Below are 24,772 nucleotides of genomic sequence, written 5' to 3' on the forward strand. Positions count from 1 at the left end.
TACAGAGGCTATTGCTTACGACACCTCCGTTCAAAACTTTGCAGCCACCCAGACAATTTCATGTTTTCCATAAAAGCTCACACTTTTATTCATGTGCTAACATGATTGCACAAGAGTTTTCTAATCATCGGTTAGCCTTTCAGCACCACTAGCTAACACAATGTAGCATTAGAACACTGAAGTGATGGTTGCTGGAAATGTTCCTCTGTACCCAGCAGTCATTTACCACATTAACAATGTCTAGATTGTATTTCTGATTCATTTAACGATGTCTTCATTGAAAAAACTGCTTTTATTTAAAAAATAAACATTTCTAAGTGACCCCAAACTTTTGAACAGTAGTGTACATACCAGAAACAAAAGTGAATGGATGAAACCAAAGAAACACTGTTCTAAAAAAACATTTTTGCATTACAACAATGTATATTAACATTAGTCAGTGAGTGTTTTTGCATACAATGATATAAATGGATATCTGGATTAGTGTCATCTTTCAACTTCTTGGTAGAACTATAAATGAAAAGTCAGAGGATCGCCAAGGAGGATTTTAGTGGTTGGTTTCATCATTTGGCTGTCATGAAGGACTGTGAAAAAGTTCATGGCGGTCCATCAAATAGTTACAGAGAAATGTCACTTTTTCTGACAACAAACGGAGCAACTTTGCTGTCCCCAGAAAGAGACGACGCATGGAGAAAGGAGTGGAGAGTAGAAAAAGTAGATTACCTATTGATCCTGAATATAAGAGAGTCGGATAGTAGCAAAGGCCATTTAACAACTGTATTTTTTTTACTGTAAAATCTTGAGCAAAATGTGCAATACTGTCCTCTGCTTCAGTACCGATGGCCATAGGTGCTGAATCTGTAGGTGCTCGGGAGCTCACACACCCACGGGTGATGGTGAGCGCCCACTGGGAAATTATGCTTCAGTATGTGCAGTGAATTTTGTGACTGCTCTGAAAAAGTAACTATTTTCAAACAGCTCTCCATTAGGCCAGGTTATAATCTTGCTAGATCTAAGTCAGAAGGTCATAAGGTGACCAATCAAAAGCACTTTGTCGTCGTCATCCAGTTGAAACAGAATGAAAAATTATGTCTTATACATGCATTGTATTATTATGGCAGTTTCTTAGGTTGCATTTTGCTTGCTTGGTAGTAGAGGGAATTGTTTGTTACTCATTTTTTGTCTGTACTGTTGTTGTTGGTGACACATTTGACATCTGACTGACTTCAGGCCTGTAGTGGTATGTCAGTCTTTATATGTGAGCTCAAAGATTCTAACATCGCATTTCAGGCACCAAACAATAAAAAGTCTTCCGCACTAAAGAAATCAGGCAAATATTGGACTCCACATTGTTTCTTTGATTTAAAGGAAAACACTGCCTTTGAGGTTGATTTGGTTAAAATGTGATGAATAAGTTGTTTGGTATATTTGCATGATAATCTGATTATGGACAATAATACTTTTCTTTCTGCAGATGGGAGCAATTCGAAGTAGCTCACAAACTAATCAGAACTAATGACAGTCACTTTTTCAACCCTCAGAATTAATGACAAACAATAATTCTTATTCATTTATTTTTTGTTGACGTATTTGTGAAGTCAGAGGCACGTTTTTTTTTTCAGATTATTATAGAGCTAAACTTTCCTCCTTTATCATATATATGGTACATGAGAACTCAGCTAAAAATCATCTAATACACTCAGTTTTAATTCTATGTGACATTACTGGGTGCTACAGCCATTCCACTTTTTTTTCTTGTTTTTGCAGCATTAAAGCTCCCTCAAGTTCAGACTTTCTGTTCTGACCCTGCTGTGGAGCACACGTGTCTCCTTTAGTATAAATACTGCAACAGAACTGCTGTGAGCATGTCTTTTTATGGTAGGTTGAGCAAAGTAAATCATGTACATACAATAGATGTTTTTGTATGCACACCACAAGGACATGCCGTTATGAGCATTGTTTCTAGCATTGAAAGAAGAAAAGATACAGAGTGAACCAGCAGAACGTATTTGTAGAGAGTCGCAACAATGGGCCCAACACTTCTTATAATTATTATTATTTATTTCAATTTTTGTAACTCTTCTGTAGTCTGCACAATCAGACGTCTCCAACCAAAACCTTAGCACCGCATTGCACATTGTTTCTCGCTTTCCCTTGACAGTGTGTTGGTGTGAGCTTTATTATGGAGCCTTGTGCTTCACTTTCTCAGGCTCTCACCTCTGTGATGAAACTGGTATTTTAAGGTCTGCCATCTGCACAGGTGCCAAAACAGCCTGGGAGTTCTACTGGATGTTCATGGATCAATCTGAGATTATTCCCCTGGTCCCTTCGGCTGGGAGGATGGCCTGCCATGCTCATTCCCCGACACAGACACACACACACGCACATGCATACACACACGCACACGCAGGCAAACACCTAATGATTTTTCTGAAGTGAACAAAACAATTAAGTGAAGCCTGCAGCATCAGAGTCCTTCAGTTAAAGCTCAGAAGCCTATAGGGAGGTGTAGTGGAGGCTGAAGACAATCAAAGAAATCAAAAGGCAAGCGAGTAAAAAGGCACTACGAGTCTATTCTCCAGCCTCAAGCATCAGTGTAGAGGTTACATCTGAGGGCTCTCCTCATGTTCTTTGAACACCTTTGTTCTCCAGTGTGAGCACCAGCTGTGAGCAGAGGCTGAAGACCAGTGCAACGTCTCAATATCAGTCTTCAGTGTAAATGATGCGATGCTGCACCCAATTTGTCTGTCTCCTACCAGAAGTTTTAGAGGCATCACTCATATTTCTGTGGCCATTTTCTATTGTCTAGAAAGAACCTAACTCTTCACTGCAATAGAGGTTACTTAGAAAAGGGGTGTGTAGTGTAAAGATGTGGTAATTATTTTTGAAAATGGGAAGATGGAAGCAGTCAGGTGGAAGTCTTTTATCCCTTTAGATTCAAATCTTCTCAAAAGGACTTTTTCTTTGCTAGTTTAAAATTTTAACAGCTTTTTTATATATCAATCGGACCAGATACATCCAGAGATATTTATCATTTATATTTTGCTCTTTTCTCAGTTTTACCTCCAAATATACATAAAGACTTGGCATAAAGGAAAATATTTCCTTGAGGGAGAAATTTCTTTCCAAGCAATTATAAAGAAACCAAGAAAAGATTTTAGGTTACCAAGCTAAACATGTGGCAGAATGTATTTCTAGTGCCAATGTCACCATCATACATGTTCAACAAGCCAAGTCGATCACAATTAACAGCAGCAGCTTCCACGTCTCTGCTCCCCGACACTGTTTTTGATCTCTCTTATGTAAATGGCTGAAATTTCTCGCTGCTTTACTGAATGAAGTAGAAAAGCTGATGCAGAAGATTGTCAGAATGTGTTGGTAGTCGATAAAGAGCTACTTTGCAACAAATAACATGTTTTCCTTCATCTGGGAACCTTGCCAATGTGCTGGGCTGGTCCAGATTCAATTTTGCTTTCTGCGTGTTTCACAGGAATCAACCTTGATGACTTCCCCACTGCCAAAACTTTTTTCACTTCGCTCATCACGCCTGCAGCAGCTTTATCCTCCGGGGTCAAAATGCCCTTGCACTACCAGTCTTGATCATTTAGAATACTACAATAACACATATCCAGTTTAAATCACCAACCAGCCAATTAATATTGATGAATATTAGTGGACTATGATTTTTCTGTTGAAGCCATCTGTCTGCTTGCTGAGTTGACTCTTTAGTACGCCTGGCAACTGCAATTTGTTGATGACTAAGACGCTGATTACTCTATCAAGGACATCGACCATGAAGGAATGATCTCTCAGGTTTTAAATTACTTTTCTTTTCAAGCTTGTTTACACTAGTTATAATATCTACGATATTATTTAAAACTTATTGGTACAGCAGAGCACAAGTTCATATTTCAAGTGCCTGACAAAGAGGAAACCCCAAAGATCTGGAATGCTGTGGGGGATAAAGGTGTGAACACACTTTGAAGAGTGGGCAAAATGTGTTTTTGACAGAACTCATTTTAACTCACTGAAATTGACAAGACACATTACACTCAACATTACCGTGGGAAATAAAAGTTTACAGTGTATACCGCACAGTATATTGATTATATTTGGGACGAATTCCAAGTCCAATACCGCCTAAAGCTAGCCCGAGTGCTGTTCACTGAAGCTGATTCTCAGTTCAAATAGACCCAAGTCTGCACCCTGGAATCCTGCCAGTAATATAAACACAGTGAAATGATGATGACGCTTAAAAGGCTGTTGCACTCCCATACTTGAATTTAGTTAGAGTTAAAATATCTGGTTTTATAACAACAGAAATATAGGAAAACCGTGCAAACAAATAAATTAAAAAAACAAAGAGACAGACTATTGAGGATCATACAACATAAATTCACAGATTTTCACACAACACAAGCAGAACCAGTGATAAATTGCCAAAATAGATAAATAAACAAAAGACACAGAAGACACCAATATGTCATAATTGTGATATCTGAATTACAATATTCTCTCAGACAGCACAATAAGAAGCAATAAAGGCAGGTTACAGCTGGTTCAACAACCATAATAATAAAATATCCAATTTGAGCTCAGATTTGGGGGGGAAATCTGTTTAATAATTTTTTTTGGCTTCTGCCCTTATGTGTGATAATCCATTCTGGACAACGTACAGCTTTAGCACAAGTCTAGTCATTTTAAAAACAAACAGAAACACATGCTGGATAAACCTCTCACATTAAATGATCATTTGTTGTTCTAATTATGCAATGCTGCACATTTGTTTCATGAGTCAGGTTTGCTTTTTTGCCAGGACTTCTTGGACCAATCTACTGTATTTTCAACCTTTGTCTGGATAAAAAAAAAATAAAAAAAAACCTGTTATTCTCTACCAATATGGAAATAAATTTCTGTTATCTTCAGAAAATGGCATCATGTGTTCGAATCTGAAATGCAATACGGTCGGAGCTTAAGAGCCACCTGATTATTGCTGACTTGGAACATTGGAGAATCAATTGCCCTGATGGGTCATGTTGGGTTTTGATGGATTGCTTGTCACTTGTGATTTTTCTGCTAATTCAAAAGACAAACTTTTCTTGCCTACGCATGCGAGCGTACAGTTTGTGTGTGTATGTCATGTGTAAACCAGGAGGCATTGTTTTCATCTCCGCTTAATTGTAAATCGAAAAGCTTCTCTCTTGCCTATTGTGTGACAGGTCAAAGTGGAAATAACAACTTTCTCTGTCTGCACAGCACACACTTTGGACCTCTGCTGACCCCATTTCAGATCAGAACTAGACCTGCTGGTATCTCTGTATGCAGCATCTTTGCAGTATTTGTGACATTTTGAGCGAGCCGGAAAACTGAACGGAGGTTTTGTTAATCTATGTTTAAGGCATGCTTACAGCAAGAACACACGCTGTACACGCTTGCTGAGTGTTACTCTTTGTAAACCGTCCAGCTGATTGTATACTAGCCCAGCAGATACGGAGAGCTGTGTGGACAGGCCTTGAAACAGCTTCTCCTGTGCCAGTCTGAGCCGTGTACAGTCTGAACACACGTGTTTCACACAGTGTTAAGCTCCTACCTTTCAAGTTAGATTGGTTTTGGATTAACGAATCCCGAGATGGAGAATTTTCATGGAGGCGCACACTCTGTTAGAAGAGTTCAGGGTGCAGTATTGATGCCACCTTTTATCTGTACAGTTTATTTTACAGGTCATTAGCAAGAATGTGCCTTTGACCTTAGCGCGTCTGTTGGTTCCGCGGAATGTTCCAGTCAATACCGTGGGCGTGTCCATGAATGCGCCGATGTTGGCACATGGATCAATGCTGCTGGCCAGCACTTTCCTGCAGTTTCTACAATGTCATCCAAACAGATTTCATAAATTGATCATCAAGATAGCATGTTTAAAGTACCGTTTTGCACAGTAGTAATGCTCCTCTAACCAACACTATATGTATTGTTGATACAGTGTTACTGCATTGACTTTATGTATTGTTTATAGCCCTACATTTTACATCTTGTCTGTCTTGATTACTGATTTTAAAAAATGTATCATTTGCTTTGTCTTACAAAAGAAGCCATACAACAATTGCAAAGCATCCAAAATGCAGCTGCAAGGGTTCTGACTGGAACCAGGAAATATGACCACATTCGTCCAGTGCTTAGATCACTGCACTGGCTTCCTGTTGCCCAGAGAATAGACTTCAAGGCAGCTCTATTAGCCTATAAATCTCTTCATGGTCTTGCCCCACAGTACATTTCTGACATGTTAGTACCCTATGAACCATCCCACACTCTGAGATCCTCAGGAAAGGGTCTTTTGGAGATTCCCAAAATAAATTCAGAACGTGGTAAGGGTACGTTTCAGTATCACGCGGTCTATATCTGGAATAGTCTTCCCATTGAAATTAAACAAGCCTCAACTTTGGCAATTTTTAAGTCCAAGCTGAAAACTTTTTTATTCTCTTGTGTTTATGGAAATTGAATTATTTAACTGTATTTTAATCTGTTTTAATGTAACTTTTATCAATTTGTTTTTATTTTGTTTTTGAATGTATATATGCCTTTACTGTAATGCACATTGGGCTGTCACTGTTACATGAAATGTGCAATACAAATAAAATTGCCTTGCCTTGTCTTATGACTTTTCTGAAAGAGAAAATGACAATACATTTGTGACTGTGATCTTAAAATGCACAGCCTTCCACCACATTTTATTGTTCTCTGTATATTTCTTTTTTTTGTTTGCAACCCCTTGAGGTGTCCTCCAAAGCCAAATCAACCGCCTGACCACAAAACGTCATTACTGCACAGGCATCCCCCATCTGTGGCTCAAGTTCAGTTGACACGGAAGAAGTAAATCCTCTTGGAGTATAGTCAGACTGAAATGACGCCAATAACTCTCCGTAATAAAAAATGTAACAGCCAGAAACAATCCTAATTTTGCACCTCTCAGACATCAGCTTGCGAAAAACCCTCCATCTGGCTACGGAGTCGGTGCCTCACTCTTTCAGTGACAAATGACCTTGACACCGAAGCAGTGTAAGTACAGATAGACCCACTCACTTTATCAAAGGCACAAAAGGGAAAGGGTTAAGAGAAAGAAAATAACCATGGAAACACAGAAGAAAAAGCCATCCATTGCTTTGTGCCCTTTTAAACTGTCAAGTAATGATTTAGGATGAGGTTGGGTGTGGGGCACACTCCCTTACAGCGAGGCCCCATCACCTCAGGAAGAGGCAAAATAAGACAGCAGGGAAGGCTGGAGGAGAGAGAGAGCAGAGGAGGGGTTGGTCGGGAGAGTGTGGGAACGTAATGGGGGGAAAAATAAATCCATATCCGTGCCTGGATGCGTCTGTCTGGCCTGTCACTCTGAATTCATCGTCAGTCAAAAGCAAAATGTCACACCTTTCATCTGTTCACCCTGAGCTGCGGACTTTTAATTGCCTGGGAAGAACATGCTTTGATCGAAGTGCGGCTGCAGTAGGGATGGGAGCGAGGTTTACCCGGAGCAGGAGGGCCAGGTGAGAGGCGATGGCAGCCAGCAACAAGACAAGAAAGCAATAAAACTGATAAATGACGCCAAGACACTCAAATACTGAGATCCCCCACCGCCGCCGCCGCTGCCACCACCGCCCTCTCTGCTCTCGCAGCAGCCCTTCTCACAAGCACACCTCTACAGTACCAGCTGCGCCTATAACACCACCTGCCCACCCCGACACCCGCCGCCATCCCTCCATCTCCTCTCTGGAGGACTGGACGACTCTTATTGAGCACTCGTGTGTTTACAGATCAACGCTTCCCATCAGGTTTTGGATCAATGGGATTATATTTCTTATAAAGCAGGACGGTGCAGAGGAAAGCGGGGGCGGCAGGAAGGGCGGCACAGGATTGTGGGCGTGTGAGTGAAAGGCAAAGGAAGGGGGATGCGATGACAGAAGCGACAATTTGGAGAAAGAGTGGGGTTGAGGGGGGGCAATTGTGGGGATGGGGGTGTTAACTGAAGAAAAGCCGTTGCGTACAGATGGGCAAGAGGATGGGGAGCTTATTGATCTCCTGTCTGTCTCCTCTTCAGAAGATCAGTGGCAAACAGAGGCCCTGGTGTTTATCGTTCAGTCAATGCGAGGATGAGGACGCGCCGTCTGGGGATATGGAAATGGTGGCTGAGATGCAGCATGTTTGCACGATGCAGACATTTTCCCAAAAATGTCTTTGAAAGATAACGTGGCCGCAAAGGGCAAAAGTCAAGATGTTTTTCTCAAAGCAGCAAGCTGTTAAAGCACAGACACAGCATTAAGTATTCACATATGTTAAGTAGCAGAGCTGTAACAGAATGAGCACAGTGAGGACAACAGATTTGTTTTCATTTCAGTCTTTTGACATGTTGTTGAGGGGAAAAAAACACTGGGTTTCTCCCAGTGGATTCTCTGTTTGTGTTTGAAATCAGTATCATCTTTGTGTATGTTTTCAGTGTGTATGCCCAGCAGCCGCTTGTGTTTTTGTGCATCAGTTTGTGAATTTAAATACATAAAGTGTGCTCTTCAATAATTATAAATCAAGCAAAATAGCCTGACTCCCGTTTAAAACGGCTGCTGAGACCAGGGTTGGATGTAGGGATTTGAATGCCAAAAATGAGATGGAAAGTGCTTACTTGAACAATGAATGATGAATATGGTGAATATATTTGCATATTTTGAGTGATCAAATGGTAGAGTTTCAAACGTTAAAGATTACACAAGTGCTATTTTGGAAAATGTATTTAATTCACATTGAGCTGCGAGATGGAGGGAGATACAGAGGAAGAGACAAAGAGACAAAGTCCTTAATTACTGGCAGCTCTCCAGAATGAGCGCTGTAACCAGTTTAGTTGTTGGCTGGGTTTTACTCATTTTGATGTGTGTTGTCTAAACCTGCTTCTGAGCTCTGTTTTCACTTCCTTGTCCCCAAGAGGTGACACAAATGTATTCCTATTCCACACGGTGCTATTGATTTTTCTTAGGTGGGGGAATTAATCCGTGCTGAGCACAAATCATCTTTGAAGCAGGCGTTTATTCCCACTCTCACCTCCAGTGCAACACCCTGGATGCGTTTTATTGCGCGGTAATTTGAGCGGCTGGATGCACTGGCATGCTCTGTCAACTTAAAGCCCTCATCCTCAGTCTTGCCCTCTTGAAAACACACACCAGCTTACGTAAACATACACACTTTGCACTCATGCATGCGCAGACACTAACACACGCACAGATTAATGTCAAGGACTTTCCTATTTAGCATTCTAAAACATTATACATGCAGATTAAAAGCACATTTCTCCATGCACCTACTCTGCTGTGGGATATTCTGCAGGCTTGTCCCCTTTATTTCCTCCCCTCTCAAAGTGGCACCAAATGTAATCCTCCTTAATGGATGTGTAATATTTACACTTATACCATAATCGCTTAAACATTCATTTACAGGGCCGTATTTGGTTGTTCGTGGCCCTGACAGCCTATTCATCAAAAAGTAAATGTGCAGAACCTCGCGCCCCCTGCAGCAATCAATCAATATGCTCCTCTCCCGGCTACCATCACTGCAGATACGTCTCTGGCCAAAATTAATCACTGTGAAGTTTGCATAATCCCTCCACTTCCCCCACACCCATTACCCCGCGTTTGGGAACCTTTACCTTTGAAGACCATTTTGATGACTGAAAGGATTAATCAGAATATCCCATTCTGAAGCCTGATGAAATTGTAACAGTTTATGCAATGAATAATATGATATATATATATATATAAAAAAGGAGGTATTTATATTCAGCGATTGAATCTCAGGCTTAACTGGAAATTTTACTTTGCTGCTTTTGAGAATCTGTATGAGATTGTGCATCATTAAAGATTCAACATCGCTAGCTTGTAATTTACAGTGTGCTCGATTTCATCAGACAGTCTGAAAAGGGGATTTTTTTGTGTGTGATGAAAAGGACTAAAAGTATTCTGATTATCATGAAGGTCTCCTCTTTTGATTGTTGTGACTCTAAATATTTGTTTGGAAATGTGTGCGGTGGTTAAATGTGTGACAGCTTTAAATATTTAAGTTGAAAATTCATTTTTTCAGCTGTTTGTGTGTTCTAGATTGAAGAATCTGATGAGAGATCTGCCAGTGCATCAGCTAAAATGCTGAAAATGCCACAACAGAAATGTTTGATCCCAACTTAAGAATTGAACTTCTCCTTTCCTAAATTTGCTAGACAAATTTTACGGAACATTTCACAAATCTCTTAGAAAATATTGGAAACAGAAGGGCAAACGAATAAACTTGACCTTGCAACATGTAATACTGTTAGTTTGTTCAGATGAGAAATAGAAATAATATCATAATGACAAGAACAAACAAGTTTTATGCAAATATAAATGAGGAAAATCAATTACAATTGCAGTCAAATTATCTGTCCCAGGTGTAAAAAGCAGTAAATATTCACTCACATATATTGCTGAAGCATTTTTTTGGCAAATACGACAATTTACACTTAGAAACTGCTGTATCCCTGTTAACCATAATTTATAAATTAGATCAAATTATTTAAACAAATCATATGTTAGCAATTTTTAGGCTTCACTTTCCACCACGCTTGCAAAATAAATAAAATATATAAAAGTAATTAACTAAAAATTGTAAAATGGCACAATGTGGAGAGTTATTGCTGCTTTTTTAAAAAAATATATACTGTAAATACATTGTCAGTGACCCCTACGTATCAATAATTAATCACACACTATAGTGCAGGTCTCTGCAAATATACTAATTTATTGGAAAGCTTGAAATGTCTGTGTAACTTCATAAAACTATATTATCATGTGTAGATACATTTGTTTAAATTCTTATATGCTATTTATAACGAGTATAGTGTCGCCATATAATCTGCATTTTGGAGATAAATATCTGCTGCAAAAACTAAAGAATTCCAGCTAAAAATATTCAAGGACAGTCAAATGCATTTTTCAGTCAGAGCTGTACTTTTAATTCAGCATGCATTATGTAATTAAATCAGCTGTGGTGATTTAACAGCATTACGTATGATTTATATAAAAAATCTCCCACACTTTCTTCCAAGACAGTTTATTGGAGAGCACTGATTAACCCGGAAAGGTTATCAGTATTAATAACAGCATCGCTCAATTTTACAAATTCTAATCATGACTCAGTACGGTACATCTACCTGAGACCTTAAATAAAAATGTAATTTAGTACGGCATTCCTGAAACAAACAAACCGCAGCGATGTGACCTTTCCGTTGGCTTCCCCCTAGTGCTTTATGTTTACATAGACTTGTAGGATTAGATGTTGCCATCTGTTTCGGGGTTTCTAAAAATCTTACAGTTTCACTTTATGCAAATGGCAAAAGAAATAAGTCCATGTAAGTAGGCAGTATATTGAGGAGCACTTGTTTCTCTCTGTTGCTTTACAAGCATAGACATAAACATAAGAAAAGTGAGTGGGAAAAGTGGCAGCCAGTGAGCTGAAGTGACTGATTCATTACCGAGATAAACACTGTTTATACATTTTACACCATAAATGAAATATATAGAACGACGGTGGTGGTGGACACTGTTTTATAAAATGGCATAAAAGTCTTAAAAGTGGCAATAAGCTCTGCATTAGGCAAACTCTTATGGTGAGGTATAGCAGCAGAGATAAAGAGATTAAGCTAAAACCACATTGTTCCCTGAAGAGGGAGAAATGTCACTGATGTTACACATCATTAGAGCTGCAAAGTAGCTGACTTCATATGGTATGCTGAAAAAAAGGGGGGGATGGAACGTGAATGTGCTCATAAGTCATAAGACATTAGCGTTTAACTGAAGCGAAACTGCTAGTGTTTTGTTACTTTTCAATTACTACGTTTAAAAAAAGGGAGCCTTTTATGTAATGAGCGATAGCATTATAAATCTTTAGCAATGCTTTGTCTCCAGACGATCAAACAGCGGTGAAAACACATGCACCATTGCATTGCTGCAGCTTTATACTACTGCTTAGACAAAACAAAGCCACATCAATCTAAAATCGCTCTGGCACATCTGCCAAAGCCGGCGACAGAAGAGCAATTTACAATGATTTTTGTTTTCACACTTCCTAAGTGGCCAATTCTGCATCCCAGAGCTCTGTAATGTTGATATCACATTTGGAAGTGAAAGAGTGATTCTGGGAAGAGGTCAAAACAAAAGCAGACATCAGGTATTGGATGACAAGGCGTGACTGCGAGTCTGATAATGGACTTATTGTCAGAACTGGGAGGTATCCTTAACAGTCTGTCACATTAAAAAAGAAACGCTTAAAAAGAGGATCAATAACTTTCGAATTAGCAGTGCTCTTACAGACAATTTATGATCTTTTTTAGTAAAATGTGAAATGTTCTGGAAAAGATGAGATGTCTTAATTACAACTGCCTGGTGCAGTTCTGTAGATTTGTGCAAAATCGGGAGTATATTGATGTGTTTGTGGTATTGTGGCCGTTTCATATCTATGTCTTGTAAGCTGCACAGTAACTTACCTGAAAATTCACTGTGAAATAATTTAGGAAAGCTGAGAATCTTGTGTTACATATCATTGAATCTAAATTACCTTTGGGTATTAAAATACAGACGCTGCAATAAAATTCAGTTTCTTTTCAGATAGAGGTACAGTTGATTATTGATAGAAATGAGTGGAGGAGATCGTCCTACCACTGTTTCTGTTGATGTTTGTATTTTGTGCTGGAATTTAGCCGTGGAAATTTCAAGCAACAAACATCACAAACCAGATTAGAAAGCCGGTGACAGTTTCATATTTCTACAGACATTATTGCATTATTGCTCCAAACATTATTTGTGAATGATACACTGGCGTTGTCATGGCAACAGCTGTCCCTCCCTAACCACATGGCTGCTTCTCTGCACCTGATTCCACCGGGTGATTCATTTCACTGTTTCTTCTGTTGTTTTCAGACCTGCTATTTCACACCTGCCCAGTAGGTGTCCCCATTGGCTTCCAGCAGCATTGTTACTCCTGACACATCACCTCCATCTTCATACTTTTCACACTGCTAATTTCCCGGAATAGATAAATATATCCGAAATTAATTCAAATCATCAAGATCACAGGAGCTGTAATGAATCCCGTCTGCACAGAGTTCTTCTTTGACACAAGAATTAGTAAGTTAAGTAAGACAGAGAGCTGGAAAGGAGGAAGAAAAGAAGAAGAACTTGCAGAATATAGACGTGCTGCAGCATTCACTTTTAATTTAAGCTGTTAAAACTGTTCTGCACAGGAGCAATGGTTTGCAAATAGTGTGAGACAGGAGTTGCAAACTTATTAGTTCAGTTAGTTGTTTGAGCTAAGCTAACAAGTTAACAAGGTCTGCAGTTCTTTTTCCTCGAACCAAATGATGTGCAAAAAAAATAAAGAAAAGAAAATGAAATAAGCAGTACAGAAGAAAAATAGAGCTAGTGACTGACTAGTGTTACAACTGGCAATTCAATTTCAATACAAAAACTTTATTTGTCCCTTTTTGGCAATTCAAGTCAGGTAAAGTGGTTGGACACAGACTGGTAGTAATAACTAGCAGCAATACAATTCAATTAAAAAAATTACAGTGGAATATGCTGTGATTAGAGTAGGTTTAGCAAACAACACATAAAACATGGAATAAAAATGGTACCATTGATGTATAAGCTGAGCCAATCAAGCCTTTGATGCTTTATTAATAATAATAATGGATTAGATTCATATGGTGCTTTTCTGTGCACTCAAAGCGCTTCACAATGGATCCAGTATTCATTCACTCACACATTCTCACTCTGGTGGTGGTAAGCTACATTTGTAGCCACAGCTGCCCTGGGGCAGACTGACAGAAGTGTGGCTGCCACTTTACCCACCAAGGACACAGCAGCACATGACTAGGCGAAAGCGGGAGTTGAACTGCTGACCCTTTGATCATTGGACGGCCTGCTCTACCACCCAGCTTATTATCTATTATTGATGAATATGTAGCAGAAAATTGTTAAAGAGAAGGTTAATTTTTCAAACATCTTGAAGCCCAAATGTCCAAAAGGTGCTAAAATGGTTCAGAGGTGCAAAGTGACTGTCCATGAATTCAGCAACCTGGATAAATGTGTAATAATATTCATAATAACATGTAAGAAAAACATGGTTAGACACCTTCTGCACCAAACAAATTTCCATTAACAGATTGTGGATGCTGTCTCACTGTTTCATTTTTAACGTTTATAATTTTTTCATTCTTTAAACTTCATCTTGCTTTTATAAATCCTGCATTAGAAAATCCAGCCTTTTCTGCAAAGTGCGATCATTAATCTTTGATGGTTTCAGAGGCGTACTGTATTTATGCCACAGCCATAAAGCAAACAAAACAATATAATACCAGGAAGGTGATTACGGTGGTGCAATCTTTTCCACTGTAGCCCGCATGATTAGTTCAGCTATTTCCAGAGCTGTAAAACCTTCAGTGGTGACAACTTGCTGACATAACACGTCACTTTACACTTTAATCAAGGCTGGATAGACAAAAGAAGCACAAGGATGGGCACAGGATGTTCTGTTGTACCTCGTGAAATGCTGTATTTGTTCAGCCTAAGCTCAGATTTTGGGCTAATGATGACCGCTACTGCCATTTTTCATATTATTCTAAAGAAAATGATTTATAGTGTCACTCCAAAAAGGCACTGACACTCACCTTTCTCCTATAAAAACAGACTGAAAAGGGAATGCAAGGAAAGTTGTCTAATGGACTAAAAAAGCGACTTGAGTGACACGACGCTGAGATACTGATACTGCAGCTTCTATAATTAAATATGGTTTCGTATTCAGTGTACATTTATCTTTGTCATCGTAACACTTTAAAAGGCTCAGCAACCCATGAATAGAGATTACTGATATTCTGTCCTTTTGTCACCCTCTTAATTGCATCTTACTAGCTGTTCTCGGGCAGATAACTCAAGTGTGATTGAATTTTCCAGGCCTGCTTATGAATATGATGAGGAAATTTGGATGTGTAGCTCAAGAGTTAGTATTTGTGGTTACATATCTACTTATAGTTGTATCTTTTTCTTTTCAAACGAGACTCAAGGTCACGCTCACCAGTCAAACAAAGCATTTTTCTATTGGTGCAATAAATGTAAATTTGAGTCAAAAATTAGTTCAAACAAAAGATATATTGTTTGGCCTGAGGGTGGCAGTAGAGGAGAGGTCAAGTGTGAGGATTTTTAAAAATATTTTACTCTGTGACTGTTTTATTGGCTCAGTTTTATTCTTTTAAATTTATTGGTATTTATTATTATTTTCAGTGCTATTACCTATGTTCTTACTGTCTGTTTGAATGCTATCATCATTAGATGCTAATTATGTGATGTTTGTTGGAGATTTTCTGCCATGGTCACTGGCTGATGATCATATAGCAGCTGACTGTCTGTGTAGTGCAAATGCATTTTTGCAAATGCATGTTTGGTGCCATCTGGTGACTTCAAGCATCAGAGTTGAAGGATTTCAATCAAGTTCCAGGCGTCTGATAAATGGAATAGAACAGCTTCCATAGTATAACTCGAGCTGGTTGGTGGAATAATGAACCCGTTGCAAAACATAGCTAATTGGGAAGACCCTCTAGGCCTTCTAATCGTATGGATAAATATAGCGCTGCACTGTACTGTGCCATGTTACACAATACATTGTTTTTGAAAGTTACATGGAAGAAGGGAGTGTCTCCTCTTCTTCTCCACACTCCGTTGGGAGCATGCTCAGTTGTCAGAATTAGTGAAATAAGAGTCAGATAGCGTGTTGAAATGTGTGACTGTTGGGAGGCTCCCACAGGAATCTGTCGCTTTCCATCACCTGCAAGAATAATAAGCAACCAGTTGAGCAATACCTGGGAAATGCTGGTTTCGTTCTAAGCAAGACAGAACAGGAAATGTTCCATAAATTTGTTTACGAAATGCATTTAGTGGCATGCAGTGGTTCTAATAAAAGCAGTGGATGGGTCACTGGGGGAAAATGCATTCCAGTCAATTAAACAAAATCTAATTATGAATGAAACAAGTGCAAAATAACACAGGAAATAAACTTAAAGTAGATAATCTGATGCTGAAGAAAGTTGTTGAGTTACTGAATTAATTTTCTTGATGTCAGCACCACTCATGTATGATGTGAAGGTAATGCTGACATCGAAATTTTATTGAATTAATTCTTTAATATGTTTAATGGTTCATCTAATTAAAATTACTGATAATGATTACCATAGAGTGTGACCATGGAATATTAGGCGGCCAATGTGCTTCTTTTTAAGATATGACTTCCCATAATGGATGGTGTGCTTTTATTTCACAGCGGACACGCCTGTGCTTGTGTTGGAACAAGCACTGTAGAGGTGTAATCACACAAGGGAGACTCTCTCCTCTCTGCAGGACCCAAGAAAAAGAACTCCGCGCTGCTGTTTGGCACAACGAGGACATTTCACTCTAAAAGGTGAATATAATTATGCTTACTTATTATGCTTACTTATCTACTTTAATTACACCTGGGTACAAAAAGCTTTGTTTCCGTGCTGTCTGAGAAAACAAAAACACATGTAAACCCATGTTAACTGATTTTTTTTCATAAGTTTTGTGACTGAGAAATCGGTTCGCTTTGACAGTAGTAATCTGTTAGTACATATACTGTTCTAAGCTTTCTGTCGCGTCCTTTTTGCAGTCAAGATGCCAGAAACAGCAGAGGCTGTGTCAGCCACTCTCACTACCAACAGAAACTGCACCATTGAAATAACCAATGTCAGCTCTAGTTACTGCCTCATCAACCCAAAGTAAGTCTGTAAACGTATTTATTTGTTTAAAATGTGTTAAATGGAAACAATACCTCAGATCAAACCTGATTGAATAAAGAAACACTGATGCATTTTACTGTATAAAATCCATGTTAATGAATGACGTGTTACAGTGCCATGCAAAGATGATATGATAAACAGCGGAAACCTAATAGCATAGTAAAAACAATGAAATACGGCTGTTTACCTCCTGCCATATAACCTGTACTTATCACAGTGTAATTAGGTCTGATTGCCTACTGTTTTGAAAGCACATTAAAAAGAATTAATTGCATATAATTATGTTCGTTTTGTGCAAAATGCATCCTTAAGTTGATATTCACCACAAGTTTCAACAACTTTTTTCTCCTTCCTAATAGTCATAGAAAAAGCACAGATTTCCCTCATAGAAAGTAAATGTTAGTGTGGTTTTACTTTACTTGACCTCAGAGATATTGCCGGTGAAATAAAGTGTATAACATTCATAGATTATTAATTGTATACAGCCACCTGCTCTATTTCTTACATATCTGATAAACCTGTGAAAATAAACAAAACAAAACAATAGGATCAGTAAAATAATTTGTGTCTACTGGAATCTATGCCATGCTCCTGCATTTATCTAGTTGTGGCAGGACAGGCCATATTTTGGATGGGTGGTTTTCATGTGTGACATTACTTTGCTGAGAACATCCACCTATCCATCATGCAGTGACACGCACTGCCTCATTGCACATCGCATGCAGGTACACTCACTGTTGCTTAGAAGTCCACAGTAGTACTTCCAGTCACACTCCATCCATCAGCATAAGATGCTTCACCCTGGAAAGCCCAACGCTCAAAAAGTGCATTGACGATCTCCGCCAAACTTACAAAAGTGTGCTTTTTTTTTCATCAAAAGTATGAGACATAAAACTGTCATTTCATTAGCAGTGATGGTAAAGATGCGTCTCTTGGTTTCTTGTGTAGGGTTTACATGTCAAGTGGCTTCTGTCACCATCCACCTCAGCCCACGGTTCGCACCACCAAGACTGAAGTGTGCTCCTTCACCAAGGATGGCAACACTGCCACAGGCGCCGTCGGCCTGCTGACCTATGACCTGTTCCACATGCAGAGCCGGGTTTGTTCTGACCGCATGACCATCATGTTCTCTGTGCCCTATGACCACAACATTTACAGAAATAAGCTGGCTGTAGGTGTGGTTGAGACTTCCCGTGCCTGCGATAAACATCTGTACGACCAGCTGTATGACGGAAAAGATCTCAGCAACTTCGTCCGCTCTGAGACGAGTGGTACTGGGCTGCAATATCAAGCGACGTATGTTGATTTGAGGGCCACGATGTCTTCAGTTGGCAAAGCCATTGTTAAAGTGGAGCTCTATGATAAAATGGGTCGTTAGTGTGCAGTCTGCTAATGTTCTGCTCCTCTGTACTTTGTTGTTTTTGTACCCGCACAATGAATAAACTTCATTTGATCTGACAACTGTTGTCATCCTGAAAAACACTGCAGAGAGGAAGACTGATTTTGCTGTCATCTGTATTTTGTGTCTGCTGAAAGATATCAATATCTGACAGCCAGCTCATTGATTCCCCATTAGCTTATTTCTTGGGCTCATGTACGTTGTGCACTCCCTTTTTCTTTGATTATGGTAATAAAACATTCAGACCCAATCCTTGTGTTACTTTATGTTTTCACTCAGTATGCTTTCATTATTACTGATGAACTGTAATCATTTTTTAATCTCCTATCTGGATCCATCCAATTCTAATGAGCAGCAACAGATGGAATATCTGCATAGATGTTTTTTTAATCGACTTGATAACAATGTTGTTCTTCACTGGCTGTGAGATTCTCCATCTTGCCTGATTGTGCGATATTTGGAATGCGAGAGGTTCTACAAAAGACAGACCAAAGTAGCTCTGGAGATGTCTGTCTTGACTTGTTCAGTTTGCTTTTTATTCTGTTGCACAATACAGCAGGAATGAGATTTCCAAACCCCCTCAGTTCGTCAATCAGACATCCGTGTCCCCATAACATAGCAGTGCTGAGTGAATGATTCCCAGCTTACCTAGGAGCTGTGATCCAACAGACTAGGGTGTGGTTGTTTTGTCCCAGAGGGAAAACCACAGAAATATTTGTATTCCAAGTCTTCCTTTTGATGAGTGTGTGTAGAAAGAGGGAGTGTCTTTCGAACTGGGGTTGTTTTCCAAGGGGGTGGGTTTCCCAGGTGAGGGCTTACGTCCTTTAAAAAAATAAATAAAAAAATTAACTGGCACCTCCCTTTCAGGTACCAGGAACGTTCTCACATTTTGGAACTCGGAGCACTTACAGAGCTTCTGAGCAGGTAAGATCTTTTAGGGTAAAGGACATTTAAAAGAGCTACACTATTCCCGTTTAGTGAGTCTTAAAACAGTCATTTGTAGAATGTAGAAGTCTGATGAGACATTTGTCTGATTTGTATCTTGTATCCGTTGATAAAAGAGCTGCTCATTTTCTCCAGCGTTTTCACTCTAACTTCATTATTGCATGCTACTTAGAGCTATAATTGAAGTGGTACACTCTCTTATGAGGCTGCAGCATGATTGTTCACAAGTTTTGAAATCTCATTAGCTGCTGAAATGCATCATTCATACTCTGTACCAGTCGATGTGTGCTTTTGAAGGTCAGTGTAGTGCCAATAGTGTGTGTCAGCAGGCATATATTCTAGATTGGCTTCTCATGATTCCCAGCACATTTCAGACGGGAGGGATACGCTTGTCATAGCTTTAGGCAGGTTTACGTCTACAAATGCCTTTGTTTTACAGGCGAATCTCACAACTGTTGCAACATGACGGAGTCAGCTGAAGCCGTAGCCGCTGACATAGACAGGAAGAGAAGTGTGACAATTGAAATTTCCAATGTCACCAACAACTACTGCCTTATCAACCCCAGGTAAGCCCTGACTGCACTGGAATTTTCCAGGCCTATATGAAAGCTACTATATAGTTCCAGAAAAACGTGTAATATATGTGGTATCTGTTTTTTTTTTTTTAGGGTGTATCTTGAGAATGGGGAGACATACAACCCACCTCAGCCCACAGTGCGCCCTCTGAAGATCGAGGTTTGCACTTTCTCCAAGTCCAAGGGCAAACTAACCGGCAGCATCGGTGTGCTGACCTACGACCTCTTCGAGAGGTCCCAGAACGACTACATCGAGAGTCTGGCCATCATGTTCTCAGTTCCATGGGACTACAACCTGTACAAGAACTGGTTTGCAGTGGGCATCTATAAAAAGGGCCGTAACTGTGACGAGGATTTGTACAAAGAAATGTACTATGAGAAGAAACAGCAGGAGCATGGGTTTGTCAGGGAGGAAGCCACTGGGTCGGGAATCAATTATGTGGGCAACTACCTAGATATCAAGGCCACCATGTCTCCTTTGGAAAACTCCATCATGAAGGTGGAGGTGTGGGATAAGCTTTTCACACCCATGGGTCAGCAGCACTACTAGAGACCCCGCCTGGCTAGTCTGTCTGTAATGTGTGCCAGCAACAGAATCCATCTCCTCGCCTCACGCTTTTACCTGTCAGACAGTTTCTAATACAGCACGCATGATTTAACAAATGCATTGTTGCTGACATGTGTCTGTATACCTGGGTATTACCCTTCAGTAAATCTGCTTAAGATCACAGCTTAGTTTGTTTATAAATTCAGGCAGCAATATCCCCTCTTTAAAGCCAAAGCCTCTCTCTGTTTCAATAGCATTCAGTTTTAAAATGGCATCTTTAGAAATGGAAATCAAAGGATGACTCACCGGAGGATGAGGGCACACGGCTTAATAAAATACACAGAGAATGTGTCTGTATTTACCTTGACACTGTAGTCTGAGGAATAAAATAAACCTTTTTGCCGAAGCTATTTGTGTATGAGTGTCTGTTGAAAGAGTTTAGAAGAGTGCAAAAGTCCTCAAAAAGAAATGAGATTGAAAATTCTGAATATGAAATTACGTGGTTTTTATGCATGCATACTATCCACAACATACACTGTGTGTTTGAAAGGGCTTCATCTGGATAATGATGAGTGGAACTGAGATACAGACCAAAATAAAAGAAGCAGTTTTTCCCAATGAATGTACGGGAGCAACTCAGGGATACACCCATTCTCATGTTGCTTAGCCTCAGGGCATATGTGACTGCTATTACAGTATTTACAGTACATAAAAGACTTGGTAGAACTTTTGCAGATCAATTTTTTTGAGCTTATTTAATGGAAGATATCAACAAAACGGTTGCGATCTTTGCTCAACCTATATTTGAATTCTAAAATTAAGAGCATTCAATATCTTTACAAACACTTGAAGGGAAAAAAAGTTCTTCGTTAAATACAACCTTGCATCGTTAAAATCTGTACAACACTGTCTGTACACACGTTTTGGAGATAAAAAAAAGGTTTAAACTGCCTGAGCCAGAGGGAACATTTCTCCTATTATGTTGTTGTTGTTCAAAACACAATAACTGGTTCATTTTTATGAACCAGTAAACTCAAGGAGAAAAGATACACTCGCTTTTTCTTTTTTTGCGATTATGATCTTGGCACGGTGAACGAGATTTAGGTGGAGACCCTATTATTATGGCCGCTCAGTGACTCATTACACTAACCAGAAGCTTTATAACTCTCTAATTGGGCAGACATTACTATCTTGACGTGTTATCTCATCATCAAAGAACATATTTTGCCGTAATGGCTCGGCCAATTCTATGTGGATACTGTCATTAACCTTCGGAAAATGCGGGCTTCTGAGGCAGGAGGCAGAATATCAGCTCTTAATTTACATTTCATAGGAAGTTATCAGGTTGCAGCGGTTCCGTTTGCAATCTCAATAGTGCCTACCTGATGCTGTTTTCCCATTAGATTCATGATGCTTTCGCAGCATTAACTGTTCCAGTCACAAATAAGCCCAGATCAAAGGTTTTGCTCACTGTCACTGTTGCATTTGTATAAAAGCCATACATAATATAGAGGCATCAGCTAGGCCTGCTTCGGCTCAATCCCTGAAGCATTGTTGAGTGACGTATTGTGGAAATGACACATGGTCCCCAATAAACAGGCGGGGACACTAAGCAGAAACTTTTGTTTGTGTCAGCTTAAAAATGAGGATAAGTTCCTTTGATATTTTTTCCTTTCAATATCTAATCTATGTTTACTGTACACGAGCATGAGTTGACTTTCATGTTTTGTATTGGTTTGTTGACTGCATGCGTTTGTGCGTTTGCATTACTACGTACAGTATGTGTGTGTTTGCGTGCTTTTGTGGTGAGCATCTCTGAGTCTAGGCAGCATGCACCTGCACATGCAGATATGGATGTTTTATATGGAAAAAATTCTATTGTGCATTATGTGATTTGTATTTTCCTCCGGAAAAAAAAGTGCCGGATTAGACTTCTTAAACAGAAAGAAAAAGATATGAGAAAAAGCATCTTTTCCTGTGTAGATAAACGTAAGAAGCTCTGCATTTGAGGACTGCGAAAGATGCTATTCAGGTATAAAAAAAGAGGGAATCTTGTTGTTTTTCTTGATAAAAGCTTCTGTCAGAACCCTTCCAGGATGTTTGGAGGAAAGAGAGGTGGATCAGTGCAGGTGCATCGTTGAAGTTTACACATTGGCATGTCTTTTCATGAGAGAAACATCAGCTGATCGTGTTAAAACAACAGTGAGGCTCCACTACTGGAACATAAGCAGGGATAAAGAAGAAACTACTAAGAAACAAACTGCAATGAGAACCTCAAATACATCAAACCAGAAAACCCGGAAAAACATGGCCCCCTGGCACTGTGAGACACTTAAAGGTGGTGCATCCTCTCTAAATGTTATGTGGGAATTTTCACTTTGTGTTGGTATTTTCTGTATTTTTAACACCAGAAAAATGAATGTTTACCTCCTTGATTTACTTTGTTGAACTGGTGTTGAAGTTTTCTGTATTTGTTTTGCAGTTTCTGCTATATTACTATGAATAGAAATAGGCCTGGAGAGGGAAGAAAACACAGGAGCATGCATCTCCTCTGTCTTTGTACTTGAAGTGGAGTCTTTTTCTTTCTGTTATCACCTTCACCTGTTTTCAGCTTTGTGTCGTCCCTACATAAAAAGAAAGATTTCCATACACTTTCACCTCTTAGATTCTCAAGATTATAGCATCATTAAAGGTTTAACTTGCACAATTTTTGAATTTAACTCATTGTATTTCCTTTGAAACTCCTCCAACAGCACATGAGAACTGAATTGTATATTGAGTTAAACTGGGAGTGTCCAAACAAACGGCATAAAACGATCAAGTTTCCATGACCTGAGGTTTGAGTGTGAGTTTAAGCACTTTTGACAGCTTAAACCACTACAAACCATTGACAAAAAGCACAATCAGCATCATAATAGCTATTCTGCTCACTTGAAATGAATAGATGCACACTCAAAAGCTGCAATTCTTGAGTGTCTTCAACTGCAGAATTTGCTCTCAAAGACTGCCATCTAGAGGCCTGCTCTCACATAAAGTGTGCTCACACAATTTAGAGACAATGTAGCGCTCTGGCCATGCCATAAAGAATAGAAAAAAAAAGCAATTTTAAGAACAAAATAATGATCTCAAAATATTTTCTAGACTATTTATAGATACCGCATGCAATGACAGCACATTATAATGTATAGTATATGCTGTACAAGGCCTCAGACACCTGGAAAAGGCTGATTTTAAGAGAAAAAGTTGCCTTTGTGTCCTTAAAAAAGTTCATCACCCTGTGTCTTCTTCTGCAACCCCCAGCTGCAAACATGTCTTGACATCCAGCAGGGCCTGGCACTCTCTGATAGTTCGCTGTGTGTCTGACCTGATGTGTGTCAGGCTGGTAGAAGACGCCTGCAGCCCCATCATTGGATCTCAATTGCAGGCTTCGGTCTCAGTCAGGCTCACCTCTAGAGAATCTGCAAGGGTAAAAGAAAGCAGTCAGATACTTTCAAGCTAAGCTGGAGCCTCACTGACCTGCATGTTTGTTTTGTTTTTCAAAATTTATGTGGGTTATATTCTGCTGACTCCTCAGAATTCCTTCAGTTGATATGCGAGGGTTGAAAGTCGTGTTATTCCTGGCAGGCTCGGGGAATTGTCTCACCATGTTAGTTTGTTATTTCGGAAACTCCCAGCATGCAGAGTGACACAGATGAGTATCTTATAACAGTACAGACAACTTGTGAAAGGACATTTAAAAGTCTTGGTATTATTACAGTATTAGAATAGACTTTCCTATTGCTTTCATTCCTTCAAAATCAATGAATCATGTAATAAATGCTGCATGTTGGATAAGAAATGTTGCTTTTCTGTTACCACTTCTATATGTATTAGAATAATGTCATGTTTTACAGAAACTCCCTTTGTCACAGTTCTTCAATTGGATGTGATTCTAAGAAAGAACGCAAGCTAAAGTAGATGACAGTGATCATAAGTTCTGTTTCAGTGAAAGCGAATCGTCCTTGTTTCCAAGAATACAATGTAATAATGAAAACAGGAACATTATATTGTTCCTCAAAGCCACTATAATTACTATTTTTATGTTAACAATGATCAACACTTGTATGGGAAAAATGCCACCAAGGAAACAAATCAACCACTCAGCTCTGTGAAACTTTATTTAGCCTCATTGTTTAGCTTTCCAGCCGGAAACTTTGCTTAGATTCAATGTCATTGTTTTCATCAGTGTCGTTTTTGTCCACAATATACATCCAAGTTTAGCAAAAAGCTCTATTTATTATGTGCCGAAGACTAAACAGCAGGCAAAGTTAGTGACTTTAAAAGGAGATGAGCGTGCATCCTTGACTTTACACTCACAAGCTGGCCGAAAACACAGCTTAAATTGAATGCTAATGTTGCTCTTCATCTTCTGGCTGCAAAGAAGAGTCTGTTTTCGAAGTTTTAGTTGCCAG

At 39.3% G+C, this 24,772-nt stretch overlaps 2 protein-coding genes across 4 annotated transcripts in view; both read left to right on the forward strand.

Annotated features, from left to right (window-relative positions):
- Positions 1-18,504, forward strand: part of LOC110958855 (uncharacterized) — a 46,924-nt gene extending 28,420 nt beyond the window's left edge. For all 3 annotated transcript variants that reach the window (XM_051941334.1, XM_051941335.1, XM_022205566.2), the window contains 3 exons: positions 16,363-16,500; positions 16,726-16,834; positions 17,804-18,504. In XM_051941334.1, the coding sequence (XP_051797294.1) occupies positions 16,731-16,834; positions 17,804-18,233 (534 nt within the window). In that variant the 5' untranslated portion in view covers positions 16,363-16,500; positions 16,726-16,730 and the 3' untranslated portion in view covers positions 18,234-18,504. The remainder of the gene's footprint in view (positions 1-16,362; positions 16,501-16,725; positions 16,835-17,803) is intronic.
- Positions 18,505-18,600: 96 nt separating this feature from the next.
- Positions 18,601-20,727, forward strand: apnl (actinoporin-like protein). Its single transcript, XM_022205567.2, has 3 exons — positions 18,601-19,178; positions 19,639-19,765; positions 19,868-20,727. Exons 2-3 carry the CDS (start codon positions 19,662-19,664, stop codon positions 20,322-20,324), a joined length of 561 nt encoding a protein of 186 aa, XP_022061259.1. The 5' UTR covers positions 18,601-19,178; positions 19,639-19,661; the 3' UTR covers positions 20,325-20,727.
- Positions 20,728-24,772: the final 4,045 nt, after the last annotated feature.

This window comes from Acanthochromis polyacanthus, chromosome 21, assembly GCF_021347895.1.
Source record: "Acanthochromis polyacanthus isolate Apoly-LR-REF ecotype Palm Island chromosome 21, KAUST_Apoly_ChrSc, whole genome shotgun sequence".
NCBI classification, from domain to species: Eukaryota; Metazoa; Chordata; class Actinopteri; family Pomacentridae; genus Acanthochromis; species Acanthochromis polyacanthus.

What these genes read in the sequence shown, in the direction of transcription:
- apnl (XM_022205567.2), top strand. Translation starts at nt 19,662, where the DNA reads ATGACGGAGTCAGCTGAAGCCGTAGCCGCTGACATAGACAGGAAGAGA. An exon ending in TACTGCCTTATCAACCCCAG is followed by an intron (nt 19,766 to 19,867) that starts GTAAGCCCTGAC and finishes TTTTTTTTTTAG; the next exon opens with GGTGTATCTTGAGAATGGGG.